The following is a 26,062-nucleotide window of genomic DNA, read 5'->3' on the forward strand; positions in this document are numbered from 1 at the left end:
TCAGGCTAAATCACCTGGTCCACCATAGTATGTATGCATACCATCCTTGTCGATTTCGTAACCATCGACTGTGTATTTGGATGAACTGGTAGTTCCAGCTTTAGCTTTCTTCTCCCTTGGATTAACGAGATAGTTGTTTCCATCAACAAGTTTGATGTTTTTTGTAAAAGCTGCTTTTCCATACCCTTCGGAGGCAAAATGCCCACTACCGATTTGCGGAGAGTCTGTTGAGGCCGTTGGTCCTGAAACATGCCCGCCCCAGAATGCATAATTACCTTTATCCTTCATGTATGTGAATAAGTCGTTTGGCCAATATCCAATTGGTTTCTTCTCTTCACCATATATCAGCCACCAATTCTTAGTGTCTGCGTCCTGGAAATAATGAAAACATGGATTCTAGCTATTGGATATGAGGAGGTAAATAATGTTGTTTTAAGTAGATTGCACTTCTTTTATCCCCATACAATATACTTTGGAATTTTCTTACCATTAAAAAAAGGTAAATCGAGCGAACATATTTGTTAATCCTCGATGTTAAAATGATTATTACACTCGAAAGTGCTTTCTAATCCCTAATATTTTAATGGTATTCTAACTAATAAGTTCTCTTCAAGACACACTTTAGATGATTAATACATACATATATCAAATGTGGTCAAACCACAGTATTTGGTTGTGGGATGATAGGTAAGAAATCAACTCTTCACTATCTTAATTGCTAATAGAATCGATATCATAGTAAAGTACAAATTTTGTTATGCACATCAAATAAATCCACTAATACAATTTTGACATAGACATCGTGTACAACGTATATATAAGAAATTTGAATTAGAAAATAAGTGATTACCTTGAAAATAAGTATGTTTATTACATACTGTGGTCCATTATAGACTGAAACGGGCTGTAGTCTTCCTCCAAGACCAAATGTATTGCTAATTTGCACGAAACCAGGACATTTGAGATCATAGCACGACTTGTTTTGTACGCCTTCATCCTATTAATCATGTTACTCAAAGGTCAATACAAAAAAATAGAAAATTTATTCGTACTTGACCACTATAGGAATATCATGATTACCCAAGCAACATGGAACCTTGCGAAGCCATCTCCACTCAGACTCGGGGATACTGAATAACCAGCACCAATTGTGTCTGCCTGACCCCCTTCTGGTCCGTTATTAATGTTTAACCCTGCTGCACTAAGATCCTTACTATCTTTCTTGACCTTTGGCTCATAGACATTTATTATAGCCTGCGTCCCATATATATCATCATCCCGATATTCGATTCCCGCCTCCTACAACCCAAAGTTTAGTATTGATAAATGAGAAGACTAAATATTGACTACATAGAGATAAGATTATTACATCGCATCACCTGTAAAATTCCATGAATATAAATTAGATTTTTAAGTAAGATATGCCACCAATAAGTGTAAGTGAAGCTTTGTAAATAAACAAAATTCATTCATGTACAGCTGAAATAACAACGATATGTAAAAAACAATAAGAAGGTGTAACATGAAGTGGTGTTTTGGCACATGAGAGCATATACTCCCTTTATTTTAAAATGGATATTAGACATATTTTGATTAAAAAATTGAAACAAAAATTGACACGTATATCTTCACGTGCTACTTGCCCAAAAAGTCGTTTCATAGAAAATCGACTTTTCATATGGCATGTGTAAAAAAATAAAACTCAGTGCTAAAAATAAGGCTTTTTCACAAGATTTTTCTCTTTTCTACAGGGACCATAAAAATATTGGTTTTTTCGCGAAACTGGACAAACACACATAAATTATGAAGATGTACGTTATATTTTTTTGTCAATATTCTTTTACACTTGAAAATAATTTTTTTGGTAGAGGGAGCATATGCACTTGGGAGCCAAATTGAACATCCAGGTGTAACGTTCATCATTAACTACTCTGTATTAAAATTTGGAGGCCTTTCACATACTTCAAATGAACTTTCTATGAAACTGATTACTGTTAGTAATAATTTTATGACCTTGAACCACATCTATCCCCTTGATGCCCACAATCAAATGTCAGCTTTAGCGTTCGACTTTGGACTACGGCACTATCCATGAACTTACTATCATAGGGCGCAAGAGGTGTGTTTTAACTCATTATTTCATACATTAGACATGCATGCGTAACCCAGTGCAGTGCAGTTTGAGATAATCAACCCATGACTATAAGATTTTACTCAATCTAGACATAAACATATGTATATTTATTTATCTGTATAAACGCACCTCTTGTTGGTTATTTGTGCCACTCACGTCATCAATACTTTGTCTTGCAATATGGTTCTTTCTATGATTGCGTAGTATCGGGATTGTTCCCATTGGGCATTCAACGATTGGTGGTTGTACTTGTGATACACCATGTCGCGTCAGAGATTCGATGTCCAGCCCTAATGGGAAAGAACTAGGTTTCATCTGTTCAAAAGCAAAATATCATCACCTTATGATTGGATAAGTTTTAACAAACTGTGTAATTTGATATATTATAGATGAAATAAATATGCACATTTACTACAAAAACCAAAAAAACTTCAAAACCTATTTACCAAGCTATTTGGGGTAGATATGAAGCAGGAAAAAAAAAAGGAGAAGTGAGAAAAAAGAACGAGAAAACTAAAATTCTGGCACATGAATTGTTGATTGTCATGCAGTCCTATCAAGAACAAAATCTGTAGGTATATTCCAATCCCCCAAAGTCTCCTTTTAACAATGTTTTATAGGGTGTGTAGAAAATAATACAAAAAGATATATGAAGAACGTATGATTGACACACTAAAATTAATGAAAGATGATGTCTAGATCAAAATAGATAATCAACAATCATGGTATATTTTTATAAATTGCTTCCTATCTAACATCCTTTTTTGAGATAACTCACTCTTCATGCATTTGTCTATTCAAAAAATGAGGTAACTTTATTAATTTACCCAAACCATGAATATACACTTTTCTTTACAAATTTAATTTACCTGAACGTTGTGGCCTTTTAACAATGGGTGGTCAAAGGCTGGTTGGAGATTCACGTCAATGCAATCAAATATATCTCTGTTTTCCATATACTTTGATGTTTCCTTTGATTGTGTTAGTGTCCAAACATAATTTTGGATACAGGAAACAAGATAAATGCTTATTCATACCTGAATAGTTCCATTATCTTGTCGATATGTGACGAATTGGCTATAATTTTCTCCCTTTTGAATCGATCTTATGCATTTTCCTCTAGTTACCAAAACTATATATGATAGGAGAAGAGCCAGTCTAATAGTTGCATTTCCTTTCATTTTAAAAACCTGGAATTGGCAATTCCCTAATGACTATGAAACCTTACTTATAGGAGTATGGACCTATCACATATTTAAGATCCCATCGGTGTAGACAATGAACTGCAATTAATACCCCAAAGATCTATTTTATTATATGTATGTAGAAACCTTATTTATTGCATGAGATATGATAAGTATAGAGTTATCTTCTCCTCTTTTACAATCTATAACATTAATACAAAGGTATTAATTCCGTATGAAAGTATGATACATTTAGTCCATATAAGATATTCTTAATTATGATAATAGTGATTGAAAAAATATTAATTCAATTTGATTGCTTTTCTTTTACTTTACTTCATCTATTTCCATATTTATGTAGTTCATGCTTTCAATTTTTTTTCTTAATGCACGTCAGTATTCTAGTTCTACTAGGACATGGTCCGCAAGGAGCAATTAATTTTTTTCGTTTCTCATATCCTCATGGCATGTCAACTGAGGTTTTGGGAAGTGACAAGGATGATGTTCAGACAGGTTATCACACCGGATTGATTAGCAGTCATTTTTTTGAACGTGTCCTTGGTTATCAAACTGTAGAAGAACAAATGTACCTGGGTGTAGGTGATGTTAGAAAACAGTTTGCTCATCATACTATCTTTGTTGCTTTGTATAAAATCTAATTATTTGTCAACACAGTTATGATTTCTTGTACGAAACAAGGCAATCCAATTAACAATAGTACTAAAATGGGCCTATGCGGTACCTTTGCTTCCAACCTTGCACAAACATGGAAGATAACAATTATATCACCATGATAATTTGTACGATAACTAATACTAATATTATAGTGTGTTATGTGGATGCCAACTCAACCGACTGTAGTCGCATCGAGGTTTCAGTCGTCCAATCTGATGTTGTTGATTCTTGTACAAGGCAAAAATTGTTACGGTGATAATCACCGGAAATGAAGTACTAGAATTTTGTGACCCCACCATTGCCAAGTTCTAGTATTGTTGAGCCCTTTCTCGCCTAGTATCACATGGCTTTGAGTTTCATCCCTCAACTCTTCCTTCTGTCGTTCCCCTTTCTGTTGCTCAACCCTAGATGCACCGGGTACCAATTTAGTCCTAGGGATGGAAGGACACAAAAGAACAACCATATACAAATAACAATATAAATATTTTGTAGAATCATGAACCATCTCACCGCAAGATATGTGTGTTGCGGAGCGATGCATCGACATCTAACACGTGCATAACTACTCATCTAATCACGATCCATCAAACACATCGCCAAAAACCGATACAAGGCACAACTTATATGCGTGGTCAAACTATCTTAAAATCGCTTTGTTCACAATTTTGAACGGAGGAGTAGAAGGCTATGGCCATGGTGGAATGAATCTAAGATGTGGAAATGGAGTCTATGTTCGAAATGGTGAGAGGTTTTTTTATCCTTGGGGCATTTAGGAAAGAACTTATGTTCAACAAGGCGAAGGCACTGATGCTTAATAAGTACAGCAGAATTGCAACATGCAACAAAGAATTGTATTGATCTCGTGGGACTCTAATATACAAGGTTACTGGGGTGTTGCAAGACATGCAGGCGATCCAATTTATACAGATCTTTATTTCTATACTAGGGATACAGTTACAAGTACAATAGTGATGCAACTTGATATAAAACATGTGTTCAACAACCCTGTAGTCAGAAGAACGTTGGAAGCAAGGTTTAGAATGGTATAAAACTTCTAGAACTCACTGGTTGGCAGCCCTTTGGAATGTGAAGAACACAAGATTTTCCAGGAGCAACATGATCAAGGACGAAATGCAGATCAATCTCACCATGTGTTTTTTGCTGGTACTGAACCGGATTAGAGCACGTGTACATAACACTTTCTTTGCCACAATAAACCATAGTGGCTCGTATAGGAGAATGATGTGCATTTCCTGGAGTAGTTGCCAGAGGCAACAAGATTTAGCAATCCAATTTGCCAGTGCCGTATTGTAACACCCAGTGATTCACAGACTAGAAAACATATGTGTGCAAAAATCTGGAAAAATATGGCGCTTTCGATTAAACTTGTCAAAGTGATTGAAGTTTCTCTTATGTTTATGGAATTGAAATAGTTCATCAAATGAGTGCGATAAATTTTGACATGACCTTTGCTATAACTTTATTCTGGGTAAAGGTAGTTTGATTTATGGGTTAGATCAAATGGAGATATAAATAAAATGACCACACCTTATCAAAGGATCAAATACAAGATCTTTTCCATAGATCGTATCATGGTATTCCATACAACAACTCTTGAATAAAAGTCAAGTACAAAGCAAACAAAAAGAAGTATAATAATAAAGTATTGGTATATCTTTTCCTTGTCAATTCCAATCAATACACATTCTTTAAATGAGGGGAGTGATCTAAATATCCATTGAAGTGCTCTCATAATCTCTTGAGTTAAAGCGTAGTAAATAATTAAACCAACTTGGACGTGGTAAAGTGTAACTCAACATTAGTTAGACTAGAAGAGTATCTTGACTTCAAGAGTGATACATGAGAATATGATACATGGAGAGCATGTCAAGGAGATGTTACCAAGGAGTAACCCTAGGGAAATAAGTGGATGTACTTGAAAATTAAGTTGTCTTAGAGAAATAGGAGAATAGTGTGATACAAATGTATTCTTGTAGTGAACCTTGGTTAGCTAAGTGGACCCAAGCCACATGATCAAAGGATTAATTATAAATATCATGGTTACGTCACATAGAGTGTTTGACACTTTGATATAAACTAGGAAGTTGTAGTGCGGCGACACGCCGCACGCGTAGGGATGTCGTTAGGCGATCAATAAAATAATATAATAACATTTTTCTAGAATAAAAGAGTGAAAAAGTGGTGAAAATTTTCAAAAATAGGTAGTAGCAGGTTTATTAGATAAAATATGCGACAAACGATGTAGCAATTTTTCCAAAGCACTGCAAAAGGCAATGTTAGCGAACGGTTCAACTTTTTTTTTCTGATTGAAATATTGAAGAAACACCACATCAAAAAATTTGTCCTGAACCACTGCATCGAAACATTGTGGCCTCAATAGTGAGGCAATCAAGAAAAGAAGATAATGATATTTTAACGAATAAGAGAGGCGCGGAATCACGGAGCATTTCTATGACTTTATGGTAGACATGAAGATTTTGCATGCACTAGTAAAATTCAACCAATCAGTTTGAAGCATGTCATGATAGTTCAAATACCTGGATCAACAACCAAAGCTAGAAAAATTTGCAAAGATGTACCCATCAGAATTCATGAGATAGATTTTTATGCAAATTTGATTGTACTGGGAGCAAAAGGTTTGGAAGTAGTACTTGGTATGGACTGGATGTCGAAACATCATGGATTGATTGATTGTGCCAAGAAGGCCATCACCATGACTAGTAGCACCGGACTGGTAGTAGAACATGTGTCTGAAAGACTGCCCAGAAAATTCACCTGTAACCAGAGTTTAGCCAAGCCAACTTTGGATCAAATCAGGGTCGTTTGTCGATACCCTGATGTGTTTCCTGGTGATCTACCCGGTATGCCCCCAGATCGGGATATCGATTTTATCATCGAGTTAATCCCTGGAACAGGACCTATAGCCCAGAGAGCCTATAGCATGAACCCCGCAGAGTTAGTGGAACTGAAGAAGCAACTGGACGATATGCTGTACAAAGGTTTGATTTGACCAAGTGCGTCGCCTTGGAGATCCCCAGTTTTGTTTGTGGATAAGAAAGACGGTGCCACTCGTTTATGTACGGATTACCGTAAGCTTAACGATGTCACCATCAAGAACAAGTACCCCTTGCCAAAGATAGAAGACCTATTTGACCAGTTGACCGGTGCCAAAGTGTTCTCTAAGATTGATCTTAGGACTGGTTATCATCAGCTGAAGATCCGTGCAACGGATATCCCCAAAACTGCCTTCACCACCCGATATGGATTGTATGAGTACAATATCATGTCCTTTGGATTAACCAATGCCCCCGCTTACTTCATGAACCTCATGAATAAGATCTTCATGACCTTTTGGATAAATTTGTCGTTGTCTTCATCGACGACATCCTTATCTACTCCAAATCCGAAGAAGAACATGAACATCATTTGGAAGTTATCCTAGAAACCCTTAGACAGCACAAGTTGTATGCCAAGTTCAGCAAGTGCGAGTTTTGGTTGAAGTAAGTAGGATTCCTGGGACACATCTTGTCTGCAGGAGGAATTGCCGTAGATCCCGCTAAGATCAAAACCGTTGAGGAATGGAAAGCCCCCACCACTCAGACTGAAGTCCGTGCATTTCTCTGATTAGCGGGATATTACCGCAGGTTCGTTGAAGGATTTTCCAGCATCGCAAGACCAATGACTCAACTGTTGAAGAAGGACAAGAAGTTTGACTGGACCGACAAGTGCGAAGAAAGTTTCCAGCAACTCAAGCGCAGATTAACCACAGCCCCAATTCTGATCATACCCGATATCACCAAGCCATTTGACGTCTATTGTGACGCATCCAAGATGGTCTTGGATGTGTGTTGATGCAAGAAGGCAAGGTGATATCATACCTGTCAAGGAAACTGAAGCAGCATGAGCAGAACTACCCAACCCATTGATGGCGTGTATTTCACACGTTCGTTGGGCAACCCCAAGAGGAAGGTATGATGCGCACAGCAGCAAGTTTTCCCTCAGAAAGAAACCAAGGTTTATCGAACCAGGAGGAGCCAAGAAGCACGTTGAAGGTTGATGGCGGCGGGATGTAGTGCGGCGCAACACCGGAGATTCCGGCGCCAACGTGGAACCTGCACAACACAACCAAACTACTTTGCCCCAACGAAACAGTGAGGTTGTCAATCTCACCGACTTGCTTGTAACAAAGGATTAACCGTATTGTGTGGAAGATGATTGTTTGCGAGAGAAAACGAGTAAAACAAGTATTGCAGTAGATTGTATTTCGAGTAAAGAGAATTGGACCGGGGTCCACGAGTTCACTAGAGGTGTCTCTCCCATAAGACGAACAACATGTTGGGTGAACAAATTACAGTTGGGCAATTGACAAATAAAGAGAGCATGACAATGCACATACATATCATGATGAGTATAGTGAGATTTAATTGGGCATTACGACAAAGTACATAGACCGCCATCCAAGCTGCATCTATGCCTAAAAAGTCCACCTTCGGGTTATCATCCGAACCCCCTCCGGTATTAAGTTGCAAAACAACGAGACAATTGCATTAAGTATGGTGCGTAATGTAATCAACAACTACATCCTTAGACATAGCATCAATGTTTTATCCCTAGTGGCAACGAGCACAACACAACCTTAGAACTTTCATCACTTCGTCCCAGGTGTCAATGCAGGCATGAACCCACTATCGAGCATAAGTACTCCCTCTTGGAGTTAAAAGAATCTACTTGGCCAGAGCATCTACTAATAACGGAGAGCATGCAAGATCATAAACAACACATAAGCATAACTTTGATAATCAACATAACAAGTATTCTCTATTCATCGGATCCCAACAAACGCAACATATAGAATTACATATAGATTATCTTGATCATGATAGGCAGCTCACAAGATCCGACAATGATAGCACAATGGGGAGAAGACAACCATCTAGCTACTGCTATGGACCCATAGTCCAGGGGTAGACTACTCACTCATCACTCCGGAGGCGACCATGGCGGTGTAGAGTCCTCCGGGAGATGAATCCCCTCTCCGGCAGGGTGCCGGAGGCGATCTCCGAGGATCCCCCGAGATGGGATCGGCGGCGACGGCGTCTCGGTAATGTTTTCCGTATCGTGGCTCTCGGTGCTGGGGGTTTCGTCACGGAGGCTATTTGTAGGCGGAAGGGCAGGTCAAGAGGCGGCACGGGGGCCCAAACCACGGGCCGGCGCGGCCGGGGGTGGGGCCGCGCCGCCCTAGGGTTTGGCCACCCTGTGGCCCCTCTTCGTCTCTCCTTCGGACTTACGGAAGCTTCGTGAGAAAATAGGCCTCACGGGCTTTTATTTCGTCCAATTCCGAGAATATTTCTTTACTAGGATTTCTGAAACCAAAAACAGCGAAAACGACAAGCGGCACTTCGGCATCTTGTTAATAGGTTAGTTCCGAGAAAATGCACGAATATGACATAAAGTGTGCATAAAACATGTAGATAACATCAATAATGTGGCATGGAACACAAGAAATTATCGATACGTTGGAGACGTATCAGCATCCCTAAGCTTAGTTCTGCTCGTCCCGAGCGAGGTAAAACGATAACAAAGATAATTTCTGGAGTGACATGCCATCATAAACTTGATCATACTATTTGTAAAGCATATGTAGTGAATGCAGCGATCAAAACAATGTGTATGACATGAGTAAACAAGTGAATCATAAAGCAAAGACTTTTCATGAATAGCATTTCAAGACAAGCATCAATAAGTCTTGCATAAGAGTTAACTCATAAAGCAATAATTCAAAGTAAAGGTATTGAAGCAACACAAAAGAAGATTAAGTTTCAGCGGTTGCTTTCAACTTGTAACATGTATATCTCATGGATATTGTCAACATAGAGTAATATAATAAGTGCAATAAGCAAGTATGTAAGAATCAATGCACAGTTCACACAAGTGTTTGCTTCTTGAGGTGGAAAGAAATAGGTGAACTGACTCAACATAAAAGTAAAAGAATGGTCCTCATAGAGGAAAAGCATCGATTGCTATATTTGTGCTAGAGCTTTGATTTTGAAAACATGAAACAATTTTGTCAACGGTAGTAATAAAGCATATGCATCATGTAAATTATATCTTATAAGTTGCAAGCCTCATGCATAGTGTACTAATAGTGCTCGCACCTTGTCCTAATTAGCTTGGACTACCTGGATTATCACCGCAATACATATGCTTTAACCAAGTATCACAAAGGGTACCTCTATGCCGCTTTGTACAAAGGTCTAAGGAGAAAGCTCGCATTTGGATTTCTCGCTTTTGATTATTCTCAACTTAGACATCCATACCGGGACAACATAGACAACGAGATAATGGACTCCTCTTTTAATGCTTTAAGCATTCAACAACAATTAATTCTTTTCTCATTAGAGATTTGAGGATGTTTGTCCAAAACTGAAACTTCCACCATGGAACATGGCTTTAGTTAGCGGCCCAATGTTCTTCTCTCACAATATGCATGCTCAAACCATTCAACTCAGTGTAGATCGCCCTTACTTCCGACACGACGAACATGCATAGCAACTCACATGAAATTCAACAATGAGTTGATGGCGTTCCCCGATAAACATGGTTATCGCACAACAAGCAACTTAATAAGAGATAAAGTGCATAATTACATATTCAATACCACAATAGTTTTTAAGCTATTTGTCCCATGAGCTATATATTGCAAAAGTGAATGATGGAATTTTAAAGGTAGCACTCAAGCAATTTACTTTGGAATGGCTAGAAAATACCATGTATTAGGTAGGTATGGTGGACACAAATGGCATAGTGGTTGGCTCAAGTATTTTGGATGCATGAGAAGTATTCCCTCTCGATACAAGGTTTAGGCTAGCAAGGTTATTTGAGGCAAACACAAGGATGAACTAGTACAGCAAAACTCACATAAAAGACATATTGAAAGCATTATAATACTCTATACCGTCTTCCTTGTTGTTCAAACTCAAAACTAGAAATTATCTAGACCTTAGAGAAACCAAATATGCAAACCAAATTTTAGCATGCTCTATGTATTTCTTCATTAATGGGTGCAAAGCATATGATGCAAGAGCTTAAACATGAGCACAACAATTGCCAAGTATCACATTACCCAAAACATTTATAGCAATTACTACATGTATCATTTTCCAATTCCAACCATATAACAATTTAACGAAGGAGAAACTTCGCCATGAATACTATGAGTAGAAACCAAGGACATATTTGTCCATAAGCTACAGCGGAGTGTGTATCTCTCCCATAAAGTGAATGCTAGGATCCATTTTATTCAAACAAAACAAAAACAAAAACAAAACGACGCTCCAAGAAAAAGCACATAAGATGTGGCCGAATAAAAATGTAGTTTCAGGGGAGGAACCTGATAATTTGTTGATGAAGAAGGGGATGCCTTGGGCATCCCCAAGCTTAAACGCTTGAGTCTTCTTGATATATGCAGGGGTGAACCACCGGGTGCATCCCCAAGCTTAGAGCTTTCACTCTCCTTGATCATGTTGCATCATACTCCTCTCTTGATCCTTGAAAACTTCCTCCACACCAAACTCGAAACAACTCATTAGAGGGTTAGTGCACAATATAAATTGACATATTCAGAGGTGACACAATCATTCTTAACACTTCTGGACATTGCATAATGCTACTGGACATTAGTGGATCAAAGAAATTCATCCAACATAGCGAAAGAGGCAATGCGAAATAAAAGGCAGAATCTGTCAAAACAGAACAGTTCGTATTGACGAATTTTAAAATGGCACCAGACTTGCTCAAATGAAAATGCTCAAATTGAATGAAAGTTGCGTACATATCTGAGGATCATGCACGTAAATTGGCATAATTTTCTGAGCTTCCTGCAGGGCAGTGGGCTCAGATTCGTGACAGCAAAGAAATCTGGAACTGCGCAGTAATCCAAATCTAGTACTTACTTTTCTATCAACGGCTTAACTTGGCACAACAAAACTCAAAACTAAGATAAGGAGAGGTTGCTACAGTAGTAAACAACTTCCAAGACACAAAATAAAAACAAAGTACTGTAGGTAAAAACATGGGTTGTCTCCCATAAGCGCTTTTCTTTAACGCCTTTCAGCTAGGCGCAGAAAGTGTGTATCAAGTATTATCAAAGGGTGGTACTTCTACAGCGGGGTGTGGGCTCTTCTCAACCAGGCATATTATATTAGATACATAAGTTTTAGCATCTCCCTTTTCATTAGTCTTAGGCGTGCTACTCTCATCAAACAAATTTTCAGGAACAAGCCAAGCATAGTTATTTTCTAGTGCATCATTCATAGCTAGGAGCTTGCATGGTATTGGTGCTTTGATCTCCCCTCCATCATCAATATTATTAGTGTATCTTATTCTATCCATATCCATCTTTTCAAGGAGACTAACAAAATTAGTAGGAGAACCAAGCATATTAAATTTAGCAAAGACCTTTCTAGCTTCTCTTGCTAGACCACCAAATTCTCTAAGAAGGGTTTCTAAAACAAAATCTTTCTTTTCCCCTTCTTCCATATCACCAAGTGTGAAAAACATATGTTGGATTATAGGATTGAGATTAACAAATTTGGTTTCCAACAAGCGAACTAAATGCGCGGCAGCAATTTCATAAGTAGGCGCAAGGTCTACCAAGTGTCTATCCTCAAAATTATCAATAGTACTAACATGGTTGAAGAATTCTTCTATATTATTTCTCCCAACTATAGACCCACGTCCTACCGGTATGTCTTTTGTGGTAAAATTAAAAGGAAACATGATGAAATAAGTAAAGTAAATGCAAGTAACTAATTTTTTTGTGTTTTTGATATAGCAAACAAGATAGCAAATAAAGTAAAACTAGCAACTAATTTTTTTTGTATTTTGATTTAGTGCAGCAAACAAAGTAGTAAATAAAATAAAGCAAGACAAAAACAAAGTAAAGAGATTGAGAAGTGGAGACTCCCCTTGCAGCGTGTCTTGATCTCCCCGGCAACGGCGCCGAGAAAAAGAGCTTGATGGCGTGTATTTCACACGTTCGTTGGGCAACCCCAAGAGGAAGGTATGATGCGCACAGCAGCAAGTTTTCCCTCGAGAAAGAAACCAAGGTTTATCGAACCGGGAGGAGCCAAGAAGCACGTTGAAGGTTGATGGCGGCGGGATGTAGTGCGGCGCAACACCGGAGATTCCGGCGCCAACGTGGAACCTGCACAACACAACCAAACTACTTTGCCCCAACGAAACAGTGAGGTTGTCAATCTCACCGGCTTGCTCGTAACAAAGGATTAACCGTATTGTGTGGAAGATGATTGTTTGCAGAGAAAACGAGTAAAACAAGTATTGCGATAGATTGTATTTCGAGTAAAGAGAATTGGACCGGGGTCCACAGTTCACTAGAGGTGTCTCTCCCATAAGACGAACAGCATGTTGGGTGAACAAATTACGGTTGGGCAATTGACAAATAAAGAGAGCATGACAATGCACATACATATCATGATGAGTATAGTGAGATTTAATTGGGCATTACGACAAAGTACATAGACCGCCATCCAACTGCATCTATGCCTAAAAAGTCCACCTTCGAGGTTATCATCCGAACCCCCTCCGGTATTAAGTTGCAAAACAACAGACAATTGCATTAAGTATGGTGCGTAATGTAATCAACAACTACATCCTTAGACATAGCATCAATGTTTTATCCCTAGTGGCAACGAGCACAACACAACCTTAGAACTTTACGTCCTCGTCCCAGGTGTCAATGCAGGCATGAACCCACTATCGAGCATAAGTACTCCCTCTTGGAGTTAAAAGCATCTACTTGGCCAGAGCATCTACTAATAACGGAGAGCATGCAAGATCATAAACAACACATAAGCATAACTTTGATAATCAACATAACAAGTATTCTCTATTCATCGGATCCCAACAAACGCAACATATAGAATTACATATAGATGATCTTGATCATGATAGGCAGCTCACAAGATCCGACAATGATAGCACAATGGGGAGAAGACAACCATCTAGCTACTGCTATGGACCCATAGTCCAGGGGTAGACTACTCACTCATCACTCCGGAGGCGACCATGGCGGTGTAGAGTCCTCCGGGAGATGAATCCCCTCTCCGGCAGGGTGCCGGAGGCGATCTCCAGGATCCCCGAGATGGGATCGGCGGCGACGGCGTCTCGGTAATGTTTTCCGTATCGTGGCTCTCGGTGCGGGGGTTTCGTCACGGAGGCTATTTGTAGGCGGAAGGGCAGGTCAAGAGGCGGCACGGGGGCCCAAACCACGGGCCGGCGCGGCCGGGGGTGGGGCCGCGCCGCCCTAGGGTTTGGCCACCCTGTGGCCCCTCTTCGTCTCTCCTTCGGACTTCCGGAAGCTTCGTGAGAAAATAGGCCTCCGGGCTTTTATTTCGTCCAATTCCGAGAATATTTCTTTACTAGGATTTCTGAAACCAAAAACAGCTAGAAAACAGCAATCGGCACTTCGGCATCTTGTTAATAGGTTAGTTCCAGAAAATGCACGAATATGACATAAAGTGTGCATAAAACATGTAGATAACATCAATAATGTGGCATGGAACACAAGAAATTATCGATACGTTGGAGACGTATCACCCATGACTTGGAGTTAGCAGCCGTAGTCTTAGCCTTGAAAGTTTGGTGTCATTACCTCATGGGTAATCGATGCGAGATCTATTCGGATCACAAGAGCTTGAAGTATATCTTCACCCAGAAAGATCTGAATATGAGGCAGCGCAGATGGATAGAGTTGATTAAGGACTATGATATGGAAATTCACTATCACCCCGGCAAGGTCAATGTGGTAGCGGATGCCCTGAGTAGACAACCCACGCAGTTGAACTCCATGATCGCCATAGAACAACCTAGTCTGTATCAAGAGTTTGAGCAGTTTAGACTGGAGCTGGTTAGCGAAGGATTCCTAGCCAGCATAGAGCTTCAGCCTACTTTGATGAGTCAAATCAAGGAAGCCCAGAAGGGAAACGCCAGCATTGACGGAATCAAGAGCCAAATAGCCGCAGGGAAGGCACCAGGATTCACCGAAGATGAAGAAGGAGTGCTTTGGTACACCGGACGCCTATGTGTGCCATCAGATTCAGAGTTGAAGCAAGTCATTCTGAAGGAATCTCACGACACCTTGTATTCCATCCACCCCGGAGGTACCAAGATGTATCAAGATTTGAAGGAACAATTTTGGTGGCACGGAATGAAGCGAGAGATTGGAAGCTACATCGCCAAGTGTGATATCTGTCAGAGAGTCAAGGCGAGAACATCGGCGACCCGCAGGACCGCTACGAGCCACCTGCAGATTCCGGAATGGAAGTGGGACTCGGTAGGAATGGACTTTATCACCGGACTGCCCAAATCAAGCAAAGGAAATGATTCTATCTGGGTAGTGGTAGACAGATTGACCAAGGTAGCCCATTTTATCCCTGTCAAGACCACCTATCAAGGCCCCAAGCTAGCTGAGTTATACATCTCCAGAATAGTCGCCCTGCACGGAACCCCGAAGTCAATAGTGTCGGATAGAGGATCACAATTCACCTCAAGATTCTGGCAGAAAGTACATGAAGGACTAGGAACCCGGCTGAATTTCAGCACGGCATACCACCCGCAAACTGATGGACAGACTGAAAGAGTCAACCAGATACTAGAAGACATGTTGAGAGCTTGTGTACTGGAATATGGATCCAAGTGGGAAGATTTCCTGCCTTACGCAGAATTCTCTTACAACAACAGTTATCAAGCCAGCTTACAAATGGCCCCCTTTGAAGCCCTGTACGGAAGGAAGTGCCGCACCCCCCTGAATTGGTCGGAAGTCAGAGAAAGTCAAGTCTTTGGACCAGATGTTCTCCGAGAAGCTGAAGAGAAGGTGCACAAGATCCGCGAGTACCTCAAGACCGCTCAGTCAAGACAGAAGAGTTACGCCAACAAGAGACACCGAGAGATGACCTTCGAGATCGGAGATTTTGTCTATCTCAAAGTGTCACCCCTCAAAGGAATGCAGAGATTCCAGCTGAAAGGAAAGCTTGCACACCGATATGTCGGACCCTTCAAAATTCTGAGTCGCTGATGTCTACGTTCCCCCTCCTTTCCTGTAGACAGTGTTGGGCCCCCAAGAGCAGAGGTTTGTAGAACAGCAGCAAGTTTTCCCTTAAGTGGATCACCCAAGGTTTATCGAACTCAGGGAGGAAGAGGTCAAAGATATCCCTCTCATGCAACCCCGCAACCACAAAGCAAGAAGTCTCTTGTGTCCCCAACACACCTAATAGGTGCACCGGTTCGGCGAAGAGATAGTGAAATACAGGTGGTATGAATAAGTAGTAGCAACGGTGCCGAGAAAATAGCTTGCCTGGCGTGTAGTTGATGGTGGTAGTATTGCAGCAAGTAGTAACGCAATGAAACAAGTAAACAAGCGAGTAGTAACTCAGCAGTATTTAGGAACAAGGCCTAGGGATTACACTTTCACTAGTGGACACTCTCAACATTGATCACATAACAGAATAGATAAATGCATACTCTACACTCTTGTTGGATGATGAACGCATTGCGTAGGATTACACGAACCCTCAATGCCGGAGTTAACAAGCTCCACAATTTGTTCATATTTAAGTAACCTTTAGTGTAAGATAGATCAACACGACTAAACCAAGTACTAACATAGCATGCACACTGTCACCTTCACGCCACGTAGGAGGAATAGATCATATCAATACAATCATAGCAATAGTTAACTTCACAATCTACAAGAGATCATGATCATAGCATACGCCAAGTACTAACACGGATGCACACACTCGTCACCATTACACCGTGCGGGAGGAATAAACTACTTTAATAACACATCACTAGAGTAGCACATAGATAAATTGTGATACAAAACACATTGCAATCATAAAGAGATATAAATAAGCACTTCACTACGCCATTCATAACGGTGAGTAAGTATTCCGTGAAATATAGCCTAAGAGACCCACACGGTGCACACACTCGTCACCTTTACACACGTGGGACAAGGAGTCTCCGGAGATCACATAAGTAAAACTCACTTGACTAGCACAATGACATCTAGATTACAAGCATCATCATATGAATCTCAATCATGTAAGGCAGCTCATGAGATTATTGTATTGAAGCACATAGGAGAGAGATTAACCACATAGCTACCGGTACAGCCCCGAGCCTCGATGGAGAACTACTCCCTCCTCATGGGAGCAGCAGCGGTGATGAAGATGGCGGTGGAGATGGCAGCGGTGTCGATGGAGAAGCCTTCCGGGGCACTTCCCCGCTCCGGCAGGTGCCGGAACAGAGACTCCTGTCCCCCGGATCTTGGCTTCGCGATGGCGGCGGCTCCGGAAGGTTTTCCGTATCGTGGTTTTTCGCATCGGGGGTTTCGCGACGGAGGCTTTATATAGGCGAAGAGGCGGCGCAGGAGGGCTTACGGGGGCCCACACTATAAGGCGGCGCGGCCCCCCTCTGGCCGCGCCAGCCTATAGTTTGGTGGGCCTGTGGCCCCCTCTGACCTCTCTGGTGTGTTCTGGATGCTTCCGGGGAAAATAGGAACCTGGGTCTTCGTTTCGTCCAATTCCGAGAATATTTCGTTACTAGGATTTCTGAAACCAAAAACAGCAGAAAACAGGAACTGGCACTTCGGCATCTTGTTAATAGGTTAGTTCCAGAAAATGCACGAATATGACATAAAGTGTGCATAAAACATGTAGGTATCATCAATAATGTGGCATGGAACACAAGAAATTATCGATACGTCGGAGACGTATCAAGCATCCCCAAGCTTAGTTCCGCTCGTCCCGAGCGAGTAAAACGATAACAAAGATAATTTCTGAAGTGACATGCCATCATAACCTTGATCATATTGTAAACATATGTAATGAATGCAGCGATCAAAACAATGGTAATGACATGAGTAAACAAGTGAATCATAAAGCAAAGACTTTTCATGAATAGTACTTAAAGACAAGCATCAATAAGTCTTGCATAAGAGTTAACTCATAAAGCAATAATTCAAAGTAGAGGTATTGAAGCAACACAAAGGAAGATTAAGTTTCAGCGGTTGCTTTCAACTTGTAACATGTATATCTCATGGATAATTGTCAACATAGAGTAATATAACAAGTGCAATATGCAAGTATGTAGGAATCAATGCACAGTTCACACAAGTGTTTGCTTCTTGAGGTGGAGAGAGATAGGTGAACTGACTCAACATAAAAAGTAAAAGAAAGGTCCTTCAAAGAGGAAAAGCATCGATTGCTATATTTGTGCTAGAGCTTTGGTTTTTGAAAACATAAAGAGAGCATAAAAGTAAAGTTTTGAGAGGTGTTTGTTGTTGTCAACGAATGGTAGTGGGCACTCTAACTACCTCATCAACCGGACTTTCAAGAGCGGCTCCCATGAAGGACGTTATCTCTACCAGCAAGGTAGATCATCCCTCTTCTCTTTTGTTTACACATGTACTTTAGTTTAGTTTTTCTTTATTTATGGATGACACTCCTCCCAACCTTTTGCTTACACAATCCATGGCTAACCGAATCCTCGGGTGCCTTCCATCAATCACATACCATGAAGGAGTGTCTATTTGCAAAATTAAGTTGCTTACTGATGAATCAGAGCAAAACATGTGAAGAGAATTATTAATACAAGTTAATTAATCGGGGCTGGGAACCCCATTGCCAGCTCTTTTTGCAAAATTATTGGATAAGCGGATGTGCCACTAGTCCATTGTGAAAGTCAGTCAAAAGTAAATGACAAGATCGAAAGATAAAACACCACATACTTCCTCATGAGCTATAAAACATTGACACAAATAAGAGGTGATAAATTTTGAATTATTTAAAGGTAGCACTCAAGCAATTTACTTTGGAATGGCGGAGAAATACCATGTAGTAGGTAGGTATGGTGGACACAAATGGCATAGTGGTTGGCTCAAGGATTTTGGATGCATGAGAAGTATTCCCTCTCGATACAAGGTCTAGGCTAGCAAAGTTATTTGAAACAAACACAAGGATGAACGGTACAGCAAAACTCACATAAAAGACATATGGTAAACATTATAAGACTCCATACCGTCTTCCTTGTTGTTCAAAACTCAATACTAGATGTTATCTAGACTCTAGAGAAACCAAATATGCAAACCAAATTAGCAAGCTCTAAGTATTTCTTCATTAATGGGTGCAAAGTATATGATGCAAGAGTTTAAACATGAGCACAACAATTTCCAAGTATCAAATTATCCAAGACATTTTAGAGTTACTACATGTATCATTTTCCAATTCCAACCATATAACAATTTAACGAAGCAGAAACTTCGCCATGAACACTAAAAGATAAAGCGAAGAACACATGTGTTCATATGAACCAGCGGAGCGTGTCTCTCTCCCACACAAGCATGATGTAATCCAATTTATTCAAACACAAACAAAAACAAAAGCACACAGACGCTCCAAGTAAAGTACATAAGATGTGGCCGAATAAAAATATAGTTTCAAGAGAAGGAACCTGATAATTTGTCGATGAAGAAGGGGATGCCTTGGGCATCCCCAAGCTTAGACGCTTGAGTCTTCTTAGAATATGCAGGGGTGAACCACCGGGGCATCCCCAAGCTTAGAGCTTTCACTCTTCTTGATCATAGTATATCATCCTCCTCTCTTGACCCTTGAAAACTTCTTCCACACCAAACTTTAAGCAAACTCATTAGAGGGTTAGTGCATAATCAAAAACTCACATGTTCAGAGGTGACACAATCATTCTTAACACTTCTGGACATTGCTCAAAGCTACTGGAAGGTAATGGAACAAAGAAATCCACCCAACACAGCGAAAGAAGCAATGCGAAATAAAAGGCAGAATCTGTCAAAAACAGAACAGTCCGTAAAGACGAATTTTAAAATGGCACCAGACTTGCTCAAATGGAAAAACTCAAAACTAATGAAAGTTGCGTACATATCTGGGGATCACTCACGTAAATTGGCATAATTTTCTGAGTTACCTACAGAGAATTAGACCCAGATTCGTGACAGACAGCAATGCTGTTTCTGCGCAGCAATCCAAATCTAGCATCAACTTTACCATAGAGACTTTACTTGGCACAACAAAACACAAAACTAAGATAAGGAGAGGTTGCTACAGTAGTAAACAACTTCCAAGACACAAATATAAAACAAAGTACTGTAGCAAAATAACACATGGGTTATCTCCCAAGAAGTTCTTTCTTTATAGCCGTTAAGATGGGCTCGGCGAGTTTTAATGATGCACTCGCAAGAAATAGTATTTGAAGCAAAAGAGAGCATCAAGAGGCAAATTCAAAACATATTTAAGTCTAACATGCTTCCTATGCATAGGAATCTTGTAAATAAACAAATTCATGAAGAGCAAAGTGACAAGCATAGGAAGATAAAACAAGTGTAGCTTCAAAAATTCGATTCACCACCGTAGTTAGCCAATTCGATCGTCGGAGCCGCGGAGGTTCTGAGAAGCTTGCCGCCGATTGGAGCCTCCCTAGCACGCGCCACTGCTACCATCTGCTTCCCCTTCCTCGACAACATCGCCGCAGCATGTCGCCGATCCTCGCCGCACCGCCGGTGAGCCTCCCACCCCCCACCGTCGCCGCCAGTGGCCGCTCCTCTCGTCGCCGTCGACGAAGGCCGTGAGCCGTTAGATCAAATTCTAATCGTGCGGGCCACGTTGATCGGTACCGTTTCGGCATGTAACACACGCTGACGCGTGGACCCCACGCTGTCAGGCGGCCCGCTGCGCTAGACGCACTGCTGGGCCGGCCCATTTCCTCTTTTCCTCTGAGTAACCCGTTTAGGTTTCCCGCCAGCCCAATTCGTTTGAATTTCGAGTTCCTGTTTAATTTCAAATTGCAAACTGGTGCCAATTTCAAAATTGCATAGTTTCAAATCCACTGTGCCAAATTTGATGAATTTGGTATTGTTGGAAAGCTTGCAAAAAGATCTGTCCAACCCCACTGGTCTAACCCTTAGTTTGTATGTAGAATTAAAGTGACAAAAATAACAAGGCAGGGACTTTTGAAACTTCAAACAATTATTAAAAATCAACCCTAAGTGATTTTGAGTTGATTCCAACTCTCATAAATCACATTTCACATACTCTACATGTTTATGTAAAAACCTCACATATTTGTTTGTATGATCATGGACTAGATTAAAATAATGTCTATGTGGCTATTTCTAGCTCATTTAAATCTTTCAAAATTATTTTCCAAATAGTATGAGAGGTTCTCTCTCATTTAAATCATGGTCCTAAGCAATTCAAAGTGGTGTGTTGACTTAGTCTATATCATCTCATTTTGAATTACTTAGAGACATTAAATTGTTGTTAAAGTAAAAACCAAATGGTATGAGGTTAGTACCTCATTTAAATCATTTTCCCCAAATGATAGATATGAATTGTTGAACTTGATCAACATGAATTCATACCTTATTATTATTTGAGGAACTTAAATCTTAAGAATTTTCAATGAGAGGAAATTATTTCTCTCTCACAAGTTTTCTTAGCACACAAGTCAAACCCCCCCTTTTGAGATTAGTGTTGTGATTCTAGCCTAGCATGTGTGACTCATGTGTGTGCTTAGTCTAGTCTTTAAGTCTTGTGTGGTGATTGTATGTATCGTATTCGTTTTTAGACGCTAGCACCGAGGAGTATCAAGAGGAGGAGGAGGTCTACTTCCAAGGAGAAGAAGACCACTTTGACCAGTACACCAATCAAGGCAAGCTAATAAACTTGCAAAGTGCAAAGCTCTACAAGAGCAAGGCATCACCATATTTTACTTTATGCTTAATGGTCCTATCCCAAGTTTTTACTATACAAGCTTTATTGAATTTTATTTACCAAAGTTACTTTTTGATTCATGATTCACTTGGTCTAGAGTAGCACAAGAGTATCAAACTTAGCCTAGAACAAGCAAAGCTAAGTTAGCACCCCTCATGACTAGTTGCTAGTGCTAACAAATAAAATTGACTACTCTAGATGGGAACTTGGTGAAGTGAAGTGACTTGACTGATTTTTGAAGGTGAATGTGACTTGAATAACTTGGTGAACTTGATAAAAACTGACAGTTGGGTTTGGATGCGATACCTTTCCAATTTACAAGTACCCCCACAATACCTGATTATGGGTAGGACTTAACTGGAAGTTTATGTGTCTTAGTATGGGTTCCCTCTAAACAAGCATCATAGGGGTTATGCCGAGGCTGCCTCCGTTTAAGTGAAATGATGTGAATGTCCGGCCAAGCCCTGTGCAGTTCCCAGGCTAACGGTTTGTCTTCACTGGGAGGCCAAGCTCATGGGGAGAGGTGCCTATACTAGGATATATAAGTGAAAGGTTAGGGTTGATGATCCGTGTATTGAGTTACGATGATTCGGGGTTACCCCCGACGGATGTAATCAAATGTTGTGGCACAAGTGTGCAACCTCTGCAGAGTGTAAACCTATTCGAATAGCCGTGTCAACGGTTACGGACGATTGGAAAGGCCATACTGTTCCATTGTCAGATATTTTCCGGACTAAAAGGGTGACAGGAATAGTTTCTTGATTTGAATCACAACTGAGTTGTGGGAATGACACTAATGTTCCCACTTGAGTTAGCAAATGAGGAGTCTTTTACTAAAAGGTTTAAGAACTAAAATTGGCCTTATGCAAATAAACCTAGAGCTTAGCACCCCCTTTAGTGAAATTAGTGTTACTTACCTTAGTATTAGTTTGCGAGTACTTTAAAAGTACTCACGGCTGTGTCCCTGGCTATTCCAATGGCCAGACTATGAAGAGGAGCAGCAGTATGAAGATGACGGTCAGCCGGACGGCTACAACAACTAGGAGTTCTTCGAACGTCAAGCGTTGGCTTGTGGATTTAGATAGTCCACTACTACTACGCTTCCGCTTTGTAATATTTGTGATGTTCGTTGATCAATAGATTAACTATGGTTGTAATATTGGATCATGTGATCTACTTTCGTATGACGAACATGGCTTGTAATGAATGATGTCTTATGATATCAACTGTTATGTCTCGCAACAACATTATTCCTGGGATTGCGATGAATGGCATAATAGGCATATGGACTTAAAAATCCGGGTGTTGACAGCTTGAGAGGGATATCTTTGACCTCTACCTCCCTGAGTTTGATAAACCTTGGGTGATTCACTTAAGGGAAACTTGTTGCTGTTCTACAAACCTCTGCTCTTGGAGGCCCAACACTGTCTACAGGAATAGAAGCGTGCGTAGACATCACCAAGCAACCCCAATTACGTAAGTGGGAGAGTTTCAGCCTTTTCCTTTCCCATTCCTCAAATGGAGTAATGGTTTTGTTCTTTGTGGGAACACGGTTTAGGACATGACACGTCGTCATTATCGCCTCCCCCCACCATACCTTGGATAGACCCGATGTATCTAACATGGGGGTTAACCAAATCAGTTAGAATACGGTTCTTTCTTTGGGCCACCCCATTAGGGATTGAGCTGAGTAGGGAGGCGTCCTCTCATGGATAATACCATGCTCCGCACAAAAAGAATCAAACTCATTGGAAAAATACTCTCCACCACGATCAGACCTAAGCCGTTTAATCTTTCGATCAAGTTGGTTTTCTGCTTCAGCTTTATAGAGTTTGAAGTGATTAAAAGCTTCATCTTAATTTAGATTTCAGAAGGTACACATAACAATATCGAGTGGAGTCATCAATTAACGTCATGAAGTATCTTTTTCCACCTTTTGTCAACTCGCCATTCATCTCACAAAGATCTGAACGTATGAGTTCCAGCGGTGACAAATCTCTTACCTCAGCAGTCTTGTGAGACTTGTGAGGTTGCTTAGCTTGCACACACACTTGACACTTGGAACTCTTGACAGTAGTAAATTTCGGAATTGAATTCATATTGGCTAGCCGCGTCATGGACCCAAAATTAATATGACAAAGTCGTGAATGCCAAATATTGGACTCACTATCATTGCTAACATGATTAATAATTTGAGTACATAAGTCTGATAAAGATAAGCAGAACAAGCCTCCGCACTCATAGCCTTTTCCAATAAATTGTGCATACTTAGAAATTACAACTTTATTGGACTCAAAAACCAACTTAAAACCATCTCGACATAAGAGCGATCCGCTGACGAGATTCTTATTGATGGAGGGAACGTGATGCACATTCTTCAGCTGGATGGTCTTTCTCGAAGTAAACTTCAGATTTACCGTACCAACGCCATGAACAGAAGCACGTGAGCCATTTTCCATCAGCACGGAGCAAGTCCTTGCGACCTCATAAGAAGAAAACATGGAAACATCAGAACATATGTGTGTATTGGCACCCATATCAATCCACCAATCAGGAGAGTTACATACTGAAATGACAGTAGGGGAAATACCGTACCCACCGTCCTTCATCTCAGTATCGCCAGCAATAACAACATTAGCGGTCTTACCGCCGTTCCCACGCTTATCATAGCGATTAGGGCAATTAGGAGCCCAATGGTCAGGCTCACCACAGACGTGGCAAGACCCTTTCTTCTTATCAGTCTTCTTCTTGAAGTTGGTTGAGTGTGAGGCCTTGTTCTTGCCATCAAACTTGCCTTTGCCTTCAGATTTGTTCTTGTTCTTGAACTTGTGGGATTGGAAGTTTTTCTTCTGTACACATTGGCACTAGAACCTCCCTCAAAATCTCAAGCACGTGCATCCTTTGCTCTCGCCTTTTCTTCCACATGAAGAGACCCAATGAGATCCGAAACGGAAAACTCTTGTCTCTTATGTTTCAGAGAAGTAGCAAAGTTCCTCCATGAAGGAGGAAGCTTGGCAATAATGCCACCGGCCAAAAATTTGTCCGGTAAGGTACACTTAAACTGCTCAAGTTCTTTGGCAAGTGACTGTATCTCATGAGCTTGCTCAACAACGGAGCGCTCACCAGTCATGTTGTAGTCATAGTATTGCTCCATGACATACAACTCAGTGCCAACATCCGAGACCCCAAATTTGGCCTCGAGTGCATCCCATGCATCCTTACCATGCTCAAAAGTCATGTACGGGTCAACAATGTTGTACGCAAGAATACTGAAGAGAGCCGCCTTAAACATAACATCGAATTTCTTGTAACCTTCCTACTGAGCAGGAGAAAGATCACCCTCAGGTTTGCCAATAAGGGCGCTATCGCAGTTCAGGTTTTGAAACCAGAGAACTGCCCTCGTGCGCCACCTCTTATAGTGCGAACCATCAAAGAGAGGAGGCCTAGTAGGAGCGACAATGCCACTTGAATTCATTTGCCTATAATCAGGTTTTTGGATTGTTGAATATATAAACAAATTATCATATGAATTAATCCGAACTAATACTTGTTAAATCATGACTACATAGATAGCAGATGAACTAATCATGCAGATCAACAGAGTAGAAGTACATATAGCATCTAGATAAGATAAACCTATCGCACCAATACTAGGAACTCTAGTAAGATCTGAAACGAGAAGGACAGAAACGTGTACCGTCCAGCGTTGGCGGCAGCAGCCGCAACATCAGCGATGTTGGTGGCAGCATCCTGGTTGTCGCCCATGTTGAGGTTGCCGAAGAGGTTGTCGATGTCCGGGAAGAGGTCATCGTCGGACGACGTCGTGTTGCCAGTAGTCGCGTGTAAGCGCTTCCCAAAAACTTGATTGCCCCTCACCCGTACAGGTCTACGAGAGGCAGGGTTCCGGAGGCCTACTGTCCCACCGCTCGGTGCACACCGAAGGACGGGATGAGGAAGACGAAGGCGGCGGCGCAATGAACTGAAAAGAGGCAGTCGCATATGGTATGTGTCGTGCAGGGTAGGGTTTACGTCCGCGCTTATATAGTGCGGTTCGGGATGGTCCTGGGGTGAAGCCCATGTACGAGTCCACGATTCATAAATACTGGAACGAAACGGCTGCAAAAAGATAAGCTCGGCTCGGCGAGATTCCCGCAACCTGCGGCGAGGCGAGGCGGGCTGTAATATCCCAGTATTTGGGGTTACAAAAATAGAGGCAACAG

General features: G+C 40.9%; 1 protein-coding gene across 1 annotated transcript; it reads right to left on the minus strand.

Annotated features, from left to right (window-relative positions):
• LOC124690869 lies at nt 1-25,607 on the minus strand. Its single transcript, XM_047224196.1, has 8 exons — nt 25,488-25,607; nt 24,966-25,158; nt 24,410-24,642; nt 3,004-3,105; nt 2,264-2,449; nt 1,081-1,299; nt 851-997; nt 1-372 (listed from the first exon to the last, which is right to left on the minus strand). Exons 1-8 carry the CDS (start codon nt 25,605-25,607, stop codon nt 1-3), a joined length of 1,572 nt encoding a protein of 523 aa, XP_047080152.1.
• Nucleotides 25,608-26,062: the final 455 nt, after the last annotated feature.

The sequence above is a fragment of the Lolium rigidum genome, chromosome 2 (genome assembly GCF_022539505.1).
Source record: "Lolium rigidum isolate FL_2022 chromosome 2, APGP_CSIRO_Lrig_0.1, whole genome shotgun sequence".
Lineage (NCBI taxonomy): Eukaryota > Viridiplantae > Streptophyta > Magnoliopsida > Poales > Poaceae > Lolium > Lolium rigidum.

Excerpts from the sequence above, each read along its gene's own strand:
- LOC124690869 (XM_047224196.1), bottom strand. The coding sequence starts at position 25,607 with ATGGGCGACAACCAGGATGCTGCCACCAACATCGCTGATGTTGCGGCT. Across the intron at positions 25,159-25,487 it reads TACTAGAGTTCCTAGTATTG|GAAGGTTACAAGAAATTCGA; the intron begins GTGCGATAGGTT and ends CCTGCTCAGTAG. Across the intron at positions 3,106-24,409 it reads TTTCCCCTACTGTCATTTCA|GAAACATCAAAGTATATGGA; the intron begins GTATGTAACTCT and ends ACACAATCAAAG.